The 15,896-nt window shown below is 40.1% G+C and overlaps 1 protein-coding gene and 1 non-coding gene across 2 annotated transcripts; both read right to left on the bottom strand.

Annotated features, from left to right (window-relative positions):
• RPA2 (replication protein A2) lies at positions 1 to 15,467 on the bottom strand. Its single transcript, XM_028513981.2, has 9 exons — positions 15,325 to 15,467; positions 14,985 to 15,091; positions 11,331 to 11,432; positions 11,123 to 11,236; positions 7,634 to 7,708; positions 6,752 to 6,868; positions 2,408 to 2,515; positions 2,127 to 2,221; positions 1 to 734 (listed from the first exon to the last, which is right to left on the bottom strand). Exons 1-9 carry the CDS (start codon positions 15,335 to 15,337, stop codon positions 650 to 652), a joined length of 816 nt encoding a protein of 271 aa, XP_028369782.1. The 5' UTR covers positions 15,338 to 15,467; the 3' UTR covers positions 1 to 649.
• Positions 803 to 920, bottom strand: LOC114498341. The gene has a single exon (XR_003684765.1). It is a non-coding gene; the product is annotated as a small nucleolar RNA SNORA26 (small nucleolar RNA).
• Positions 15,468 to 15,896: the final 429 nt, after the last annotated feature.

The following is a 15,896-nucleotide window of genomic DNA, read 5'->3' on the forward strand; positions in this document are numbered from 1 at the left end:
TACAATAATATAACTTTTATTAACCACACGGATGTACTTATTTTGTACAAAACACAGTAACATTTCTTAGTCTCCTCTGACACACGAAGCCACCACTCTAGAACCTCATGTTTACAAAAATGCTTTTGGCATCAGCCTGACAAGTTGAGGGAAAGTGCAATTCTGAAAGTAACACCACATAACCAAAACAGGGAACAAAACCAGGCAGACGTTAGCACATTTCTTGGGTGGCTCTCTGCTGACAGGCCCTAGTTGTCCTCATCTTCTCTTAACAGAAAATATTTTAGGAATAGAAACTCCTGAGAATTACGTAAGTAATACTTCCCAACTCTCTTGGTAGCATCCTTCTTCCATTTCCATCTCTCCTGATGTTACTATAACTTCCTAATTTGTAACTTCTCTAAGAAATACCACTCTGGACCACATCTGTCAGCTGGCCATCTCCCCACCCGTCAGTTGGCCATCTCCCTTTGAGCTTCAAAAAAACAGAAGAGAAGTAAGTTTCAAAAGGAGGTCAACTGAGACCTTTTACAGAAGAAACTTACTTTCTAGAAGTCAACTGGTCAAACGTATGCACAGCTGGATCATGAAAACAGATCATGAAAATAGGTCCAGCTGGAAAACATGTTGGGTACTCAATCAGGTCCAGTTATTCTGCGTCTGTGGATTTAAAATGATCATCATCCACGGTAGAATAGATGTGTCCCTCGTTGCTCAGAAAATCCACAGCTTGCCTGGAAAGAAAGGGGGTGGGGGGAAAGGTTCACTTTTTTAAAAAATTCTTATATTAAAATAATTTTTTAGCTGTGACACCAGACAGGCTCCAAAGAGTTTTATCATCTCTTCTCTGGGTTTTACAGAGACCAACTTTACCCTTCTGTGTGAGCCTCTGAAGGCACTGGTCGACCTTAAAAGGGCATAGGACACAGCAAAGGCCCATTTTCAAACTATACAGGAGAAAGGCAACTGCCTTTCTGATACTGCCAAAAATGTAAACTTCAACCATTCCCCCATCCCCACTTTCTATCTTGGTTAAGAATTCACAGCCATTTGCTCACAGAAAGCTTTTGCAGGGAGAGATGCTGGTAAAAAAAAAAAAAAAATCCATGGAGACAATGGCTACTAGGAGAGGACTGCCTTGGATCCCTCTCCCAAATTGTGTAAAGGCAAAAAAATAGAGCCTCACTTCAATACCAGTCTAAACAAATAAAAATAAGGATCTAAAGCTATAGTCCAGCTTGCACATAAAAATCCCCTAGAGTAAAGAGCTATTTTTAAAAGTGGTTCCTCCCCACCCACCCACCCACTGAAACGCTACCACCCTCTGGGAAGTTGCAGGAAGTAAAAAGATGGTCTTCCCAGAAGTGGTAAGAGACCTTCAAACTCTTCAAGGCTCTCAGGCTCAGTGTCAGTATCATATTTAGGAACAGTAACAATTTCTAGAACACCTACTATGTGACAGCCATTCTGTACCTCATCATTATAGTAACTGAGACAGAAACTATTATCCTCATTTTAGAGGATATCCTCATATCCACATCTAATTCCATTTCCTATCCTATAAAATGAGGATAGGAAATGGAATTAGACCTGAGCACTTCTTTTCTATCTAGTCCTAGAATATAACCAATTTATGTAACAACTATAACAAGCACCATAACACTCAGTGTGGTCGATTAGTTCACTGGAATCAGGAAGCTGCTTATCTGACATGTTGTCAGAACAGGAACAGTGTGGGCAAGGCCCATCCAATGGCTTCAGGTCCAGGAAGCCTGATGCACACATCTCCACAGTAACTCAAATGGGACCATATGCCTGAGGACCAGGAGCTAAGGACCTCGCTCCTCCAGATTAAATCAACAAGAAGTATTAGGTCAATTTTTGCTCAAAATTACATCTCAGCACATAGTGGGATTCGGTATTTGTTGAATGAATAAATGAATGAGTGATGTAACAACACCATCTTTGTGAGTTCTTTTTCTATTTTTCCATGACTGAACAACTTCCTTCTGCCAACAGGCTGCAATCAACACATATTTTAAACTCACTTCTCATTACCAGGGAACTCTGATGAGGTGCAATGGGTATACTTCTGGAGCACTAGCTCATAGAAACCAAATACTCACTTGATTGAGGTTATAGTCATGTGTGGAAGCTGGTTCTTGAGATCATGAAAGTTCAATCCTTCAGGTCTTGGGCAAGCCTTAATCAAATTCAGCACCTGAACATTCAAATCAGCAAGATTTTAGCAACTACTTTGAATCAGCCCCCTTATTAAACCTAAGTGTCTTTATAGGAAGGAAACAAGTTGGGTTCTTAGAAAGCCTTAGAACCACTAAGAAAATAACAACATTTAGGACTGTCTATGTTTTGCATTTCTGGAGTCACGTGGGTGTGTATAATTTACCTGATTTTGGGCCACAGTGAGACCATTTGCTGGTATGAAGCTATTCCCACCAAAGTTCCCTGCTTCACCCATTCCTGGATTGTTGATGGATGCTCTCCCTGCTAAGGGCTAAATTAAAAAGTTCACAACATTAGGAAATTCATCAATTTAACCACAGCCCTTGCTATTTTAAAGAGCCTTTAATAAACAGCTTACAAAAAAAACAATTTATGCAGAGTTTTTTCCCAATACCAAGTAATTACATTGGAAGGGAGAGCTGCTATCTGATATTTCAAAGGGAGGTAAAGTAATCCTTTGAAGTACACATCATATCTAACAGAGAAAGAAGTACCTCCTGACCACTTCTATTCTCTGTGGTGTGAGGGGAACCAGAGAAAAACTAGCACCGAGAAGAAAATTACGCAGGTCTGCTGTGATATTCTCGGTGATGAATCACTCAAGCATTCACCGAGGTGCAACTGGGCGTGAAGCATTACAGGAAAAAATAGTTCCCACAGTCTCTTTCCCTTCTCCTTAGTCACCTCTCAGCCCCCTACTATTTGAGTTCTCAATACACATTTGAAACCGTTCTCACCAAAGACTTTTCAACCTACACAGCCAATAGTCTTCTTTTATAACACTTGACTTGACCTCTCAGAAGCAGACAATGCAGAGCACACTCCTATTGTAATGTACCCGTCTCTAGGTTTTGTTTTTATTTTTAAAAAGATTTTCTTTATTTGTAGAGAGAGGAAAAGAAGGGAGAAAGAAAGGGAGAGAAACACTGGTGTGAGAGAAACATCAGTTGCCTCTTGCTTGTGCCCTGTGTGGGTACCAAACCCACAACCCAGGCTGTGCCCTAACTGGGAATCAAACCAGCAACTTTTAGCTTTATAGGACGACGCCCAACCAACTGGGTCACACCACATTCTTTTCATTCTACACTTACCTCTCAAACTATACCTTCACCATACCCCTCATCAGCCTTTTCTTCTACCTGTCTCCCAAAAGGCTGATAGTTCCCCCAGGATTTCACTGCAGACCTCCTCCTAGGCCACAAATCCTTATTCCCAGTCATCTGTTGGATATCTCCACCTAGGTATCTCATACTTCAAAATAAAATTCATTACCTTCCTCCCTAAAACTGTTTGCCCTGCTATATCCCATCTCAGTTAGTAAACCCAAATCTAATCACACAGATTGTCATCCATTCGCCTACCTTCCACAATCTGTCACCACAGCCTTTTAATACCATTTTCAGTGTTGCTCAAGTCAGTCCTCAACACCCTTGGTCTCCTGATTGGTAGCAGCAGCTAGCAGCTAGTCTCTCCTACCCCAATCAACCTTCCTCCTGACCAAGTAGTAACTTCAGGTCAGGCCACTCCTCTGCCTAAAAGCTCCCATGCGGTGCCCCCTGCTGGTGAAAAATATATAAAGCTTTTACACATTCAAGACCTACAACAAGGAGACATCAAAATCTGTATTTTATTCTTGATAACTCCGTTTCAACACACTTTACTCCCCAGCTGCACTTGGACTTCTTGCCATCCACGAACACCCTTCTTACCCAAACATGCCGTTTCCCATCTGGAATGCTCCTCACCCCGTCAGCCTGCTAAACACTCCCTTGACATTCCCCAAGCCAAGTTCAGTCACAGTCTTCCTTCTTGGCTCACACAACATTTGGCCCATTCTTTCTCATAGCAGCCATCACACCATTTCCGTGCCTCTTTCCCCCACAAGCCCCTTCATGTTTGCATGGTGCCTAGTGAGCAGTTCATGCTCAGTCAACGGTTAATCTATTGAACTACGTAAGTAAGGACGACAGATCAAGTGTCAAGTCCTTGTAACAGCATACAGGGGCACTGCGGCAGCTCCTCAGGAGAAACCCCATCCAGTCAGGAGTGTCGCTCACCCAGCAAATGTTCATCAGGTGCCTACTGAGGAAATGTCTATTAGATGGCATTTGAGGAAAACAAAACAGAACAGAACACCAAGAGCCAGTCATGGCCCTTTGTTTTCAAGCTAGGTACCTCCACACAGCCTGCTGGTGAAACAGAAGTCCTACACTGTGTGATCCAGAAGCACTGAACTAAACACTATTTCCCACCTGGTCGCCTCTGCTGAAAGGACTTCATGTCCTGTTCTAAGTGGCCACATCTCGTGCATCTTTTAAGACCTGGTTTAGGCAAAACTTCCTCCAGGGAATCTTTCTTAACGTCCAAGTCAGGACAGGAAACCCTTCTCAGGTTCCGCGGCACCCTGCACTTGTCCCTTACCACTGCTTAAGTGCTCTGAACCCCCAATGCTTAGTGCAAACTCTCTGAAGAAAAGGACTGTTTACTTCTCAGTGGAACTGTCTATACTCCCAGTTTCCACTCCCTAACCACCAATTCTTACTTTTGCCCCACCCTGTATGTTATGAAGTATAGGAATAAAATAGATGCCCAAAACTTTCCACCCAATCTCATTCTCAAACCCACTTTCCTCCTCACCTCTACTGAAGCCTCTCTTTTGAAGATTCACGTTTCCAAATTTGACAATAGACCTCTCTCATCATCTTATTTGACTTCTAGGTAAAGTTCTGCAACTACCTCTGTTCCCTCCTTCTTAAAATACTCTTCAGAATATTCTACAGAATCACATTTCCCGGTTTTCCTCCTGCCAAACTGGCAACTTCTTCAACTTTCCATGGTTCTTATTCTTCTTTCAGACTTTTAAAGGTTACGCTTCTGACCCCTTTACTCCCTGGTTGTGTTATTTCATCCAAGGCTTTAAATACCACCTATACAATGGTGATTCCCAAAGTTCTATCTCTATCCCTAACCTTTTCCTTAAGTCCAAACCTTGTAAAACATTCAACCATCCATTTTGTTCTCCACTTACGTATTTAACTGGCATCTCATACTGGGATAAGTCCAAAACAGAACTCTAGATTTTACCCTCCAAGCTTGTAAGCTTCACCTAGGTTTGGGGGAGCTCAAGCCAACCTAGGAGTCACTTCTGAACCCTCCCTTTTGCTTACATCCTATATCCAATCCTCCAACAGGTCCTGTCAGGTCTACCTTCAAATAATATGGAAATCCAACTACTAATCTCAACTGCTGTTACCATTCTCCTAAGCTACTTCTGTTGCTATTCTTGGTGCCTCATAGTCTATTTTCCATGCAGCAGCCTGAGTGAGATTTTAAATAGGTAAATCAGACCACCTCACTCCCTAGACAAATCCTTCTAAAGGTTTGGCATCAATGAGAATAAAGTAATCCTCACCATGACCTACAAAGCCCTACATGATCTCGGTCCTGCTTCCTAGCCTCCATCCAGGTGCTTTCCCTCTCATTTGCTTCCCTCCAGATGTTCTGGCCTTCCTGCTGGTCTGACATGCCAAGCTTATTCCAGCTTCATGGATTCCAACCTTCCATTCCCTCTGCCTGGAATGTTCTTTCTCCATCTCAATTATGCCATTCTTTTTCCCACCATTACTCTCTTCTCCTATTCTGCTTAATTTTATTTCAGCACACCTATAATTATCTAAAATTATATATTTTTCTTATTTATTGCCCATCTCTCTCAAGAACTTCATCCTTAATGGCTCATCAGTCTCTCCTACTGTAATCAACCTTCCATCTTGCCATCAGAACCAGAGGCATGGAAACAAGAAACTGACTGACAACGACCAGAGGGGAGGAGGGAAGGGGATAAGGAGGGAGAGAAGGGGAGGGGTCAAGGAACTGGCATAAATGACCCATGGACATGGACAACAGGGTGGTGACTGACTGCAAAAGTGGGGGGTGGGTGGGGCAGGGGAGAGGAACAGGAGGAAAACTGGGACAACTGTAATAGAACAGCAATAAAAAAAGAGAGAAAGAATCATCTAAGGACATTCTAACACTGGAATCAACAACCCCAAACCGAATTCATACAAAAGAAAATGCTGACAAATTTCAATACAAAGCAAGAAATATAATTTCAGGGACAAAATAATGGTGCACACATTCTAACTAGAGAGCCAACTGACTGGAAGGAAAGCAGCAAAATGCTGTCCTAGTTGAGATTTTTCCTTGACTGTGGACAGACAATCCTGGCGCTAAGAGCAGAGCCTATAATTACATGTCTACAATTGAAGGTTGTCTTAGGTCCCAGCCATCCATGCCAGTGGGGTAAGAGGAAGTCGTATTTTCAGAGGAACACGACTGCTTCACTAGAATAAAATAACATGGCAAATCTCATGGAGAAAATGTTTTAAGAACTGAATGATACCTTTATTCTGGCTCAACCTTCAAAACATCAAGTTAATCAAAGCCAGAGCACAGAAGCTGGCTATGCTCTTCCAGGGGAGGGAGAAGTGTGAGTGAGGCTGCTCACCTGGCTGTTAGCTCTGGCCAGCATCATGTGTGCGTTCACCACTTCCAGGATGTGCGCGGTGAACTCATTCATATCGTCCAGGGGCATGATCTTAAAGGCCACCAGGCTTTTTTTGTTCTATTGAAGAAAAAAGTGAATAAAGGATTAAACACATTCAAGTCAATTTCAGGTTAAAACTTTACGACTCTTTTCTTGGTTATAATATTTTGCTAATATAGGAAAAATGTGTTATATACTTAAAATTTTTAACTGAAGATTAATCCAAATATAGTCAATAAAGTATAATAAAAAAACACATACCAGATCAGAGATGTTCACTGACTTGCTCAAGGTTACACTACCGAGCAAAGCCTAGTATCCTGACTCTAAATCCAGTGTCCACCCACCTACACCTAATGGAGGCCATAGGTGGCAGCTGCAGGTGGGGATGCTGCTTTCTCACTATTCTGTCACTTTTATATTAAGGTAAAAACCCATTATTCCCTTTTGAAGAAGAGAACAATAAAATAACTTCATTATAAGTCCCATTAAACATGGTACCTTAGTTTTGGGTTTGTTTTTTTTTTAAGATTTTATTTACTTATTTTTAGAGAGAAGGGAAGGGAGGGAGAAGGATAGGGAGAGAAACATTAATGTGCAAGAGAGTCCGATCAGTTGCCTCTTGCACACACCTAACTGAGGACCTGGCCCACAACCCAGGCACGTGTCCTGACTGGGAACTGAACACATGACCTTTCGGTTTGCAGGACAGTGCCAACCCACTGAGCCGTATCAGCCAGGGTAGAACCTTAGTTAGGTTTTAAGTTCCCTAAATACATGCACGAATCCAGAAATTGTTTCATGCAAATACATTTTAACAGTAATTTCCCCCCCTGACTTTACCTGGAAAGATCTCAGATGGCCAGCCACTTTCACATATGTTTCCGGAGGAACCACGGTGTTTTCACCACTGGCATCCTAACAGATAAAATACAAACATATCACTAAGGTTTTAGTGATGGTGGTCAAGCCTCTTTAAAATCTCTAAATTATGTACAGAAACAGAAAGTTATGAAGTGAGAGAGCTACAGTATCCTACTATGGCACTAAATAGTTTGCCCTACCTTTTCGAGTTTACTTTTTTGTAAAATCAGAAATTAGAATAAAAATCTCTAATGTAATTTCCAGTTCTAAAGCTCTGTGTTATGCACATCATAGAACACAACTTAGGCACAACTCTCTGGCAGATAGTGGACGTACTGGCATAGCCGTTCTACTTTGAGGAATTAATTCTACTTTTAGGAATTAAAGCAATTAAGAACATGCATTAATATTTAGCTTTAGGAATATTCATCATAGCACAGATTACAATACAAAAAATTTAAAGCACCTTAAGTACCCAACAACATAGAATTCTATTAAACGTCTGCGAAGACCAGTCGTGACATGTAGGAAAAAGCGGACTTCCCATTTGGGGGAAAACACACACCAAAAAATGTTAATGGAAGCTAACTGGGAAAATTGGGGTTTTCTAGAATATGTATACATTATTTATAAGAAAAATATGTAAACCAAGTCTTAAAAGATTTTTCTGATTTTAAAATACATAACTATAAAAAAAATAGACAATGTCTTTAAAAATAAAACACTCCAATTCCTATCACACGAAGATCATCAACTGTATTTTTGCATTTCATTCCACCTACCTATTGTTTTACATACCAAATTAACATTAAACATAGTAAAACATTTTTAATTTCACTAAAACCAAAGAAATACAAGTAAAAAATGAGGAAATTCTCATTGACAAGACTGTGTTTTTAAAAACTAGCCAACAAAAATTTAAGATTCATAAAACCCACCGTCAGAAAGGATGTGGAGAGCTAATTGGGTGCTTTTATGCACTAATGAAATATATAAATTGGTACTTTTATGAAGGGGGAAAAAACCTGTAAAAATATAAATTTAAGATTTCTTTAAAGTAAAAATATGTAAATGTATGTTTCTTCAGAAAATCTAGTTTTAAAAATTCATCTTAAGGAGATCACCTCATAATTGTGAAAAGATGTACACAATGGAATTCTTTGGGGGCACTGTCCATAATAGCAAATGATTGGAAACAAGTTAAATGTTCCCTGATTGGGTCTGCTATTAAATAAGAGATGGAACAGGCAGTTGCTAAAAATGATGATGTAAATCTACATTTACTGACATTAAGAAATCAGTTCCATAACACAGTTTTGAATGAAAAGAGCAGATTACAGAGCAGCTGCATATCACATGCTTTATATAAAACTGTATATATACATCTAAAATATACATACAGATATGCAGAAAGAAATGTCTGAAAGGTATTTACCAAAATATTGACAGTAGTCATCTCTGGGATGCGGGATTTCGGGGGACTTTAAATGTTTTATAAGCATGGTACATTTTGTGTGAGCCTGTGGTACTAGGAATCCTTAGTATCTCCCACCCTACTTGATGGCAGGGACTGTTTTTTTTCAATCTTTGTAAACCTGGAACCAAGCAGTTTGGTTTAGAATCTATATTCCAATGATAACCAGTGAATAAATCATCCTATATTTTCCTGAGAAGCCAAAAATAAAGAAATAACTACCAAGTTATTTCTCCACAGATGACTTGTGGATTTTGAAGTGAAAATAGAATATAAAGTGTTTATTATCCAAATTTTCTATAAGGTCTTTTAAAAACAACAATATAAAAAACCAAGAGGACTTCTGCCCGATTAAAAAATAAAAAGGATAAACATGTCTTTTGTCTATTTTTTCCATACATGTTACTCTGCAAAAATGGGGTCATACCATACACACTATCTTGTAACCCGCTCCTTTCCTGTTAACAATTTATGGTAAACACTTCTTTGTGATAATACATACATTTCTACATCATTTGGAATATTTTATAAACATATCATGATTTAATTAATTATACACTATTGCTAGCATTTTGAGACTGACTTTAGGTTTTTATTATAAATAATGCTATGATCAACCCTGTTAGAACTGAATCATTGCACAGGTATTTAATTATTTCCTTAATGTATTGGGTTGGCTAAAAAGTTAGTTTGGTTTTTTTTCCCCTATGATGGCTCCAGTAGCACTTAGTTGTCTTTAACTTCATATGAAACAATTCTGTTAGAATGTATTGTGACAGTTGTCATATCAGCATGCATTAAAAAAACTTATCAAAATTGGTGAATTTTTGTGTAGCCATTTTAATACTGAGTATGGAAGAAAGTTTGTGACATTTTTGGCATATTATGCTTTATTATTTCAAGAAAGGTAAAAATGCAATTGAAACACACAGACACACACACACACACACAAACCCAAACCAAACATAAAGGTTTGTGCAGTGCGTGGAGAAGGTGCTGAGACTAATCAAACATGTCAAAGTGGTTTGCAAAGTTCTGTGCTGGAGATTTCCTGCTGGACAATGCCTCACGGTCAGGGAGACCAGCTGGAAGTTGACAGGGATCAAATTGAGACATTAACTGAAAACAACTGACATTATACTGTACCACACGGAAGAAGCCGACATACTCAAAATATCCAACTCAATAAAGTTATTGATAAACATGAAAAATGTGTCTTTTATTTTACAGAAAAAAACTAAAGGGACTTTTTGGCCAACCCAATAATCTGTAGAAATGGAGTGAGAGGTCAACATTTTTATGATGGATGACTCTGATCATCGGCTGACTTTTGAGAAAAATTGTATCAATTTATACTCATCATCGGAGTAGGATGGTATCCATTTGCCCATAAAAACAGTGACTTACTAAGTGCTAGAGGCACTGTGCTAGCTACCGCTGTCATCGGAAGTAGGCGATACCATTCTATTTTTTCTTTGCCAACTTAGCAAGTTAAAAATGATATCTTAATGTTTATTTAAACTGCTTTTGTTGTTGTTGCAATTTCTATTTCATCTACACTGAATTATCTGTGCATCTTCTTTGCCCATTTCTCTAAAATAGTTGTTTTTTCTGCCTTGTAAGAGTTTTTACTAAATAAAAAATTTAAGCATTTGTAGTATGTTGCAGAACATTTCCCCATTTATTTAGATACTTACTCAGGGCCCTCTATGTAACTAGCTTTATTCTAGGTGTTGGGGACACAGTGACAATAAAACTCCTTGTTCTTAGAGTTTACATTCTGGTACCTCCTGTCACTTGCCTTTTAACTTTTGTATAGTATTTTGGAAAGTTTATAAGGTTTTAAACTTTTATGAAATCAAATATACTAACCTTGTCTTTGATGTTCTGCTCATGTATTATTTTTATAAGAACCTTTAAAAAGTAAGACTAGAAATAGTCCAACATCTCCAAAGTCCCAAAGTAACCCCAACCTGATTGAAAAAACTGCTTACATCTGTGTCAACCCACTGGCGAACATCCATGGGTGCAGCTGTCATGTCATCTATTTTGTAAACAATGTTGGTTGGAGCCTTCTCTGCGTGTCTGATTATCCCGATAATGACAACCTAGCTCAGAAGAAAAAAAAGTTTGGTTTTCTTCAAAACCAAAGTAACATTTACATATTTTTAAATGAAGTGATTTTTATTTCATTCTTCATACCTGTGAAATCTCAACATTCCCAATTTTGAATGCTTCATCAACCAGAGTGGCAGAAAGCAGCTGAGATATGGTACAGGGCACAACGTGCTGGGCTCGGGCTCTCTGAAAGAAAAAGTATGCATAAATTCAATTGGAATAGTAACTACCACTCATTTAACACCTGCTTATGTGCCAAGAACTTTGCATACATTATAACACTGATCTTCAAAACAAACCTCATTATCCTTGCTTCACAGAAATGGAAACCAAGGTCATATAGCTAACAAATGTCAGGTTTAACTCCAAAGCTCCTGACAAATGGGTAAGTTTGTGTACTAAAGATTCACCAAAATGAGTGGACCAGAGTGGAGACAGCATAAGGAATGACCTACTTCCTGAATAAACCTTTAAGAGGAAACCCCAGCATTAGGCTGAAGACAAGCTGGAGCTAGCTATTCATCCCAGATAAGATGGTATTTGGAAAGGGTTTGAGAAAAGGCCAGCGGAGACAGAACTTTGGATTTGCTCTAAATTTCTTAATATAACAAAAAGTTAGAGGTATGACTTCCTTTAGGACAGACATTCTGACAATCAGATGGAAATCTTGGGAAAAATGGGATAAGAGCTTGGCCACAGTAGACATCTTCTGAAATCAGATAAGATCAGGTGCGTTCAGGGTGGTATGACTGTAGACCCACACTAGATATCTTAAAGAGACAGGATGTGATAAGACAGAAGAGTGTCTAGTAAGGACACTCAAATCATATCCTGAAGCAGTCCAACAACAGTGTTAACTCCTTTTTGCCTATGACTGGCCAGGGATTGTCTGGGTGACATAAAGATGAGTACAGTTTGCCCTTAACATACTCCAAACCTAGGAGAGGTAAACACATAAGTAACAGACTTGATCTTGATATGCTACAGAATGAGATGTGCTATGTGGGATATCAGAAAAATTTACTGGTGATTTGGAGAAGAGGGAGCATTTTAGGCTAAACCTTGAAGTGAAAAAATAGTGGCTAAAGAATAGTAAGTATGTACAGGCTGAGGACAAATATGCACTCCCACACAGTAGACTCGGCTTTCACTGATTTAGTAGTTGCAACTTTGCCTCAAAGGTCCAAGATACCAGCAACGTTTCACTTTGCTGAAGCATGATTTTGAAAGGTAAGTATTGGCAGGATGTTAGAAAATAAAGTAAGCCCAGCCAACCCCAGAACACATGCCACAAAAGGCAGTACTTGAGGGTTAAGATTATGGCTCTACTACTCAGTAATGGTGGGGTTTTGGTAACATTTCTCAACTCATCTGTACCTCAGTTTCCTCATCTATAAAACTAGGATAAAATCATTATGAAAATGAAATATAGGGTCAAGTACTTAGAACACTACCTGGTACATAATACTCCACAAATGTCAGCAACTGTTCCTCACTCTTTATATTCCCGATAATTTTTAATAAGGATGTGAAGGAATCAACTAAGTTTTTCAATTTTACTTTAAGGTATTTTATAGGTGAAGTTATATGGTGTGTTAGTATGCACGAATTTAAAATTTGCTGATGTCCCAGATTTAGCTCTCACAATGTGTACTGTTTTCACCTACACAACTGACATTTTTATTGCATCTGCAGTATAAGAAAACTAAGAACCATCAAGGTAACAGCAGCAAGAACATGGGCTTTGGAGCCAGATGGTGCTATTGACCTGTGTTCAAATCCCAGCTCCATAGCCCTGGACACACCACCAACTCTTCTATAAAATGAAGACACTTACTTTTCAAGTTGTAAATGAAACATATATATAAAGTGATAATACCAATCTCTACATAGGTATTCAACAAATGTGATTACTTCGCAGGTAAAAAAGTTATGTAAGGGTAATTACTAGATGATAGAAATACCTTCAAATTTATCACGGATCAGTCATGGCGTGTTTTTTTAATGAGCATCTATTATGTGCCAGGAACCAACTGCAAAGCGTTCCTGGCTCGTTTTAAAGAGATTCAGAGAGTGTACCAGAACAAGTATGTTTGATTTTGAGAAAAATTATTTTCTGGCTATCAGCCACAGGCTACTCTGAAATGAACTACTGCAAAAAAGCACCATTTTTATAGGTAAAGCATTGAAAATTTCACATGGTTCAATCAAATGTAAGTTTATAGTCAACAGAAAACATTTAAATAGGGCACTAATGTAATTTACTATGGAAAAGGCACTACCTTTTAAACACAAAAAGACCTGGGTTTGAGCATCCAGATTATAACCATCATTATTCTCTGAAAAGCTATCTTAATACACAGCCCAACCTTGGAATGTGGAGATAAGAATTCTAACAACTAGAATGAAGAAAAATAGCTAAAGTTAGGGAGAAAAGATGAGAACCAATTATCTATCTTTTCACTTTCACAGCCTTAAAGATGACAATTAAAAAATCAGAGTCCCTCTAGTCTTTCTGGGAAAAAGAAAACTACAACAGAGAGTAAACACTGTTTACCAAACTTTGGATTTCTCAGCATCATGTGCGCTCTGTCTGCTTCCAATTACTTACTGCATAAGCTTAGGGAGCCCCTTCATCCCCCTAAGCCTCTGCTGCACAGTGGAGTAAGCAATAAACACCTTACAGGACTATGTGAAATGTCACACAAAAAATATAAAGCACTATCAAAATGTATGAGAATTATCAATGAATTCTTTCCCACCAACACCCAGCCCTGAATTAACAGCTTAGGTGTAAAAGCTTATTAACTTGTGCACAAAATGCAGAACCTGCTAACACTGAATCATAACACCACATCTGAATGACACCTAAAGAGGCCAAGTTAACCCCGTATTTAAAGGATGAAATCAACAGCCGTGAAGTGCAAACTCTCTTCTGAAAGAGTCAATAAGCAGCACCTGAACAGCTGTTTACACAGCACTTGCTTACACGTTAGCTTATTTATTAATTCCCTGTGGTAGGAGTAGTACTAGTGCCATTATCAGATGGAAGAAAACCAAGGGCCACTAAAACTACAGGTTCGAGTCGCTTCACTGGACTCACACTGCCAGTTAAAGGGCAAAGCACATTCTGGACACTGTGTTCTGGCTCCAATGCTCAGGTTCGTTTAAATAACATCCAGGGCCATTTACTGAAAGCGATTCTAGTGCAGGCACTTCATCTACAACATAATAATATTAAGTCTCACAACCACCTCGTAAGGCATGTATTATCAATCCCATTTAGTAGGTGCAAAACGGACTCCCAAGAAGGTAGAGAAACGTGTTCAAGGACACTACACTCCGCAAGTGGTGTTCAGAGAACAGAGCTGCTTGACTTTAACGACCCTGTTCTTTCCACCTCCTTATATCCTATCACCTACGTTTAATTTTAAAGCGACTTTAAATACACAAAGAACATAAAACAGGCTATTAATACAAGTTCCATTTTCCCACAAGACTTGGGAAAATCCGTCAATTTCAAAACAAAGCCAAGGAAACAGTGGATGCAAAGTTAGAGGAGGTTCCTTTCTTCTGACTTCCAGCACTTAATATTGTTAAGATTCGGTAAGATGATAACTGATCTTGATCGAATCAGTTCATAGTTATACCCTTCCTTCGCCGCATAAATTTTCTCACACGGATGAGTTTCGAGGTTCAAGGCAGGTAAAACAAAAACGAAACACTCTTTCAACCTACTGATTTCTTCTCAGCCTGAGAGGGTGTCGGCGGCCCAAAGCCCCCAGGCGACTGGGTGTAGCCACCAGCTCCTCCGAACGTGGAGTTGCCGTAGCCTTCATATCCACCTGCTTTTAAATAACAACCGCATTAGTATCCGAGCGGCTTCCCAAGCTTCCGAAAAACCCACAGGGGACCTCAGTCGTCACTGTCCCCCGCCCAGGATCTACCTCACCTTCTCCACCACCTGGCCCCCGCCCCCAAATGCCCCATTCCCACTCCCGCCGCTGCACGCCTCTCCGATCCCCTCCCTCTTTGCTAAATTCTAGCGAACGTCACCCTCCGCCCCACTTGTCATTACTATTCCACATCATGGTCACGACGCCCTCAGGAAAGGAGCGCTGGGAGTTCTAGCACGCTGTGTTCGCCGAGCGCCACGGAACCCTGTTGCGGTCGCAGCGCTCTATCTACTTTTCGCTGGCGCCACAAACTCCTTCCCGCGGACGGCGGAGCCAATCAGCGTCCAGACCGCTTCTCGCTTCACCCAATCAATGCTCGTGAGTCCTACGCCTTTTCCGGTCTCGGCCGGCCAAGCCTCTGAAGACTCTCGCGCTAATCCCAGGAGAGCCGGAAGCCTCCGCGGCCATCTTTCTAAGGGCAAAACACACTGCGCACGCGGCAGCAAGGGCCCGCGAGATGCTGTTTGTATCTCAATAAAACAACCAATCCAATAATATTTCCGCATCTCAGGCCCACACAATCCCACCGCCGTCAATGAACGGCCTTTTACGTCACTTCCTTCGTGCGGCCTTTTCCTGTTCCCGCCAAATTTTCACTAATCACACGATGCCTTGATCTAAAGGGCTATAGAATTCCTGCTTCGGAATCTCCGCCCCGCAGTTGCCGGGGAAACGCGCCTTCCGGCAGTTTGCA

Source organism: Phyllostomus discolor, chromosome 5 (genome assembly GCF_004126475.2).
Source record: "Phyllostomus discolor isolate MPI-MPIP mPhyDis1 chromosome 5, mPhyDis1.pri.v3, whole genome shotgun sequence".
NCBI classification, from domain to species: Eukaryota; Metazoa; Chordata; class Mammalia; order Chiroptera; family Phyllostomidae; genus Phyllostomus; species Phyllostomus discolor.

Excerpts from the sequence above, each read along its gene's own strand:
- RPA2 (XM_028513981.2), bottom strand. Across the intron at positions 2,516-6,751 it reads TGGCCAGAGCTAACAGCCAG|CCCTTAGCAGGGAGAGCATC; the intron begins GTGAGCAGCCTC and ends TTTTTAATTTAG. Across the intron at positions 2,222-2,407 it reads TCACTGTGGCCCAAAATCAG|GTGCTGAATTTGATTAAGGC; the intron begins GTAAATTATACA and ends TTGAATGTTCAG.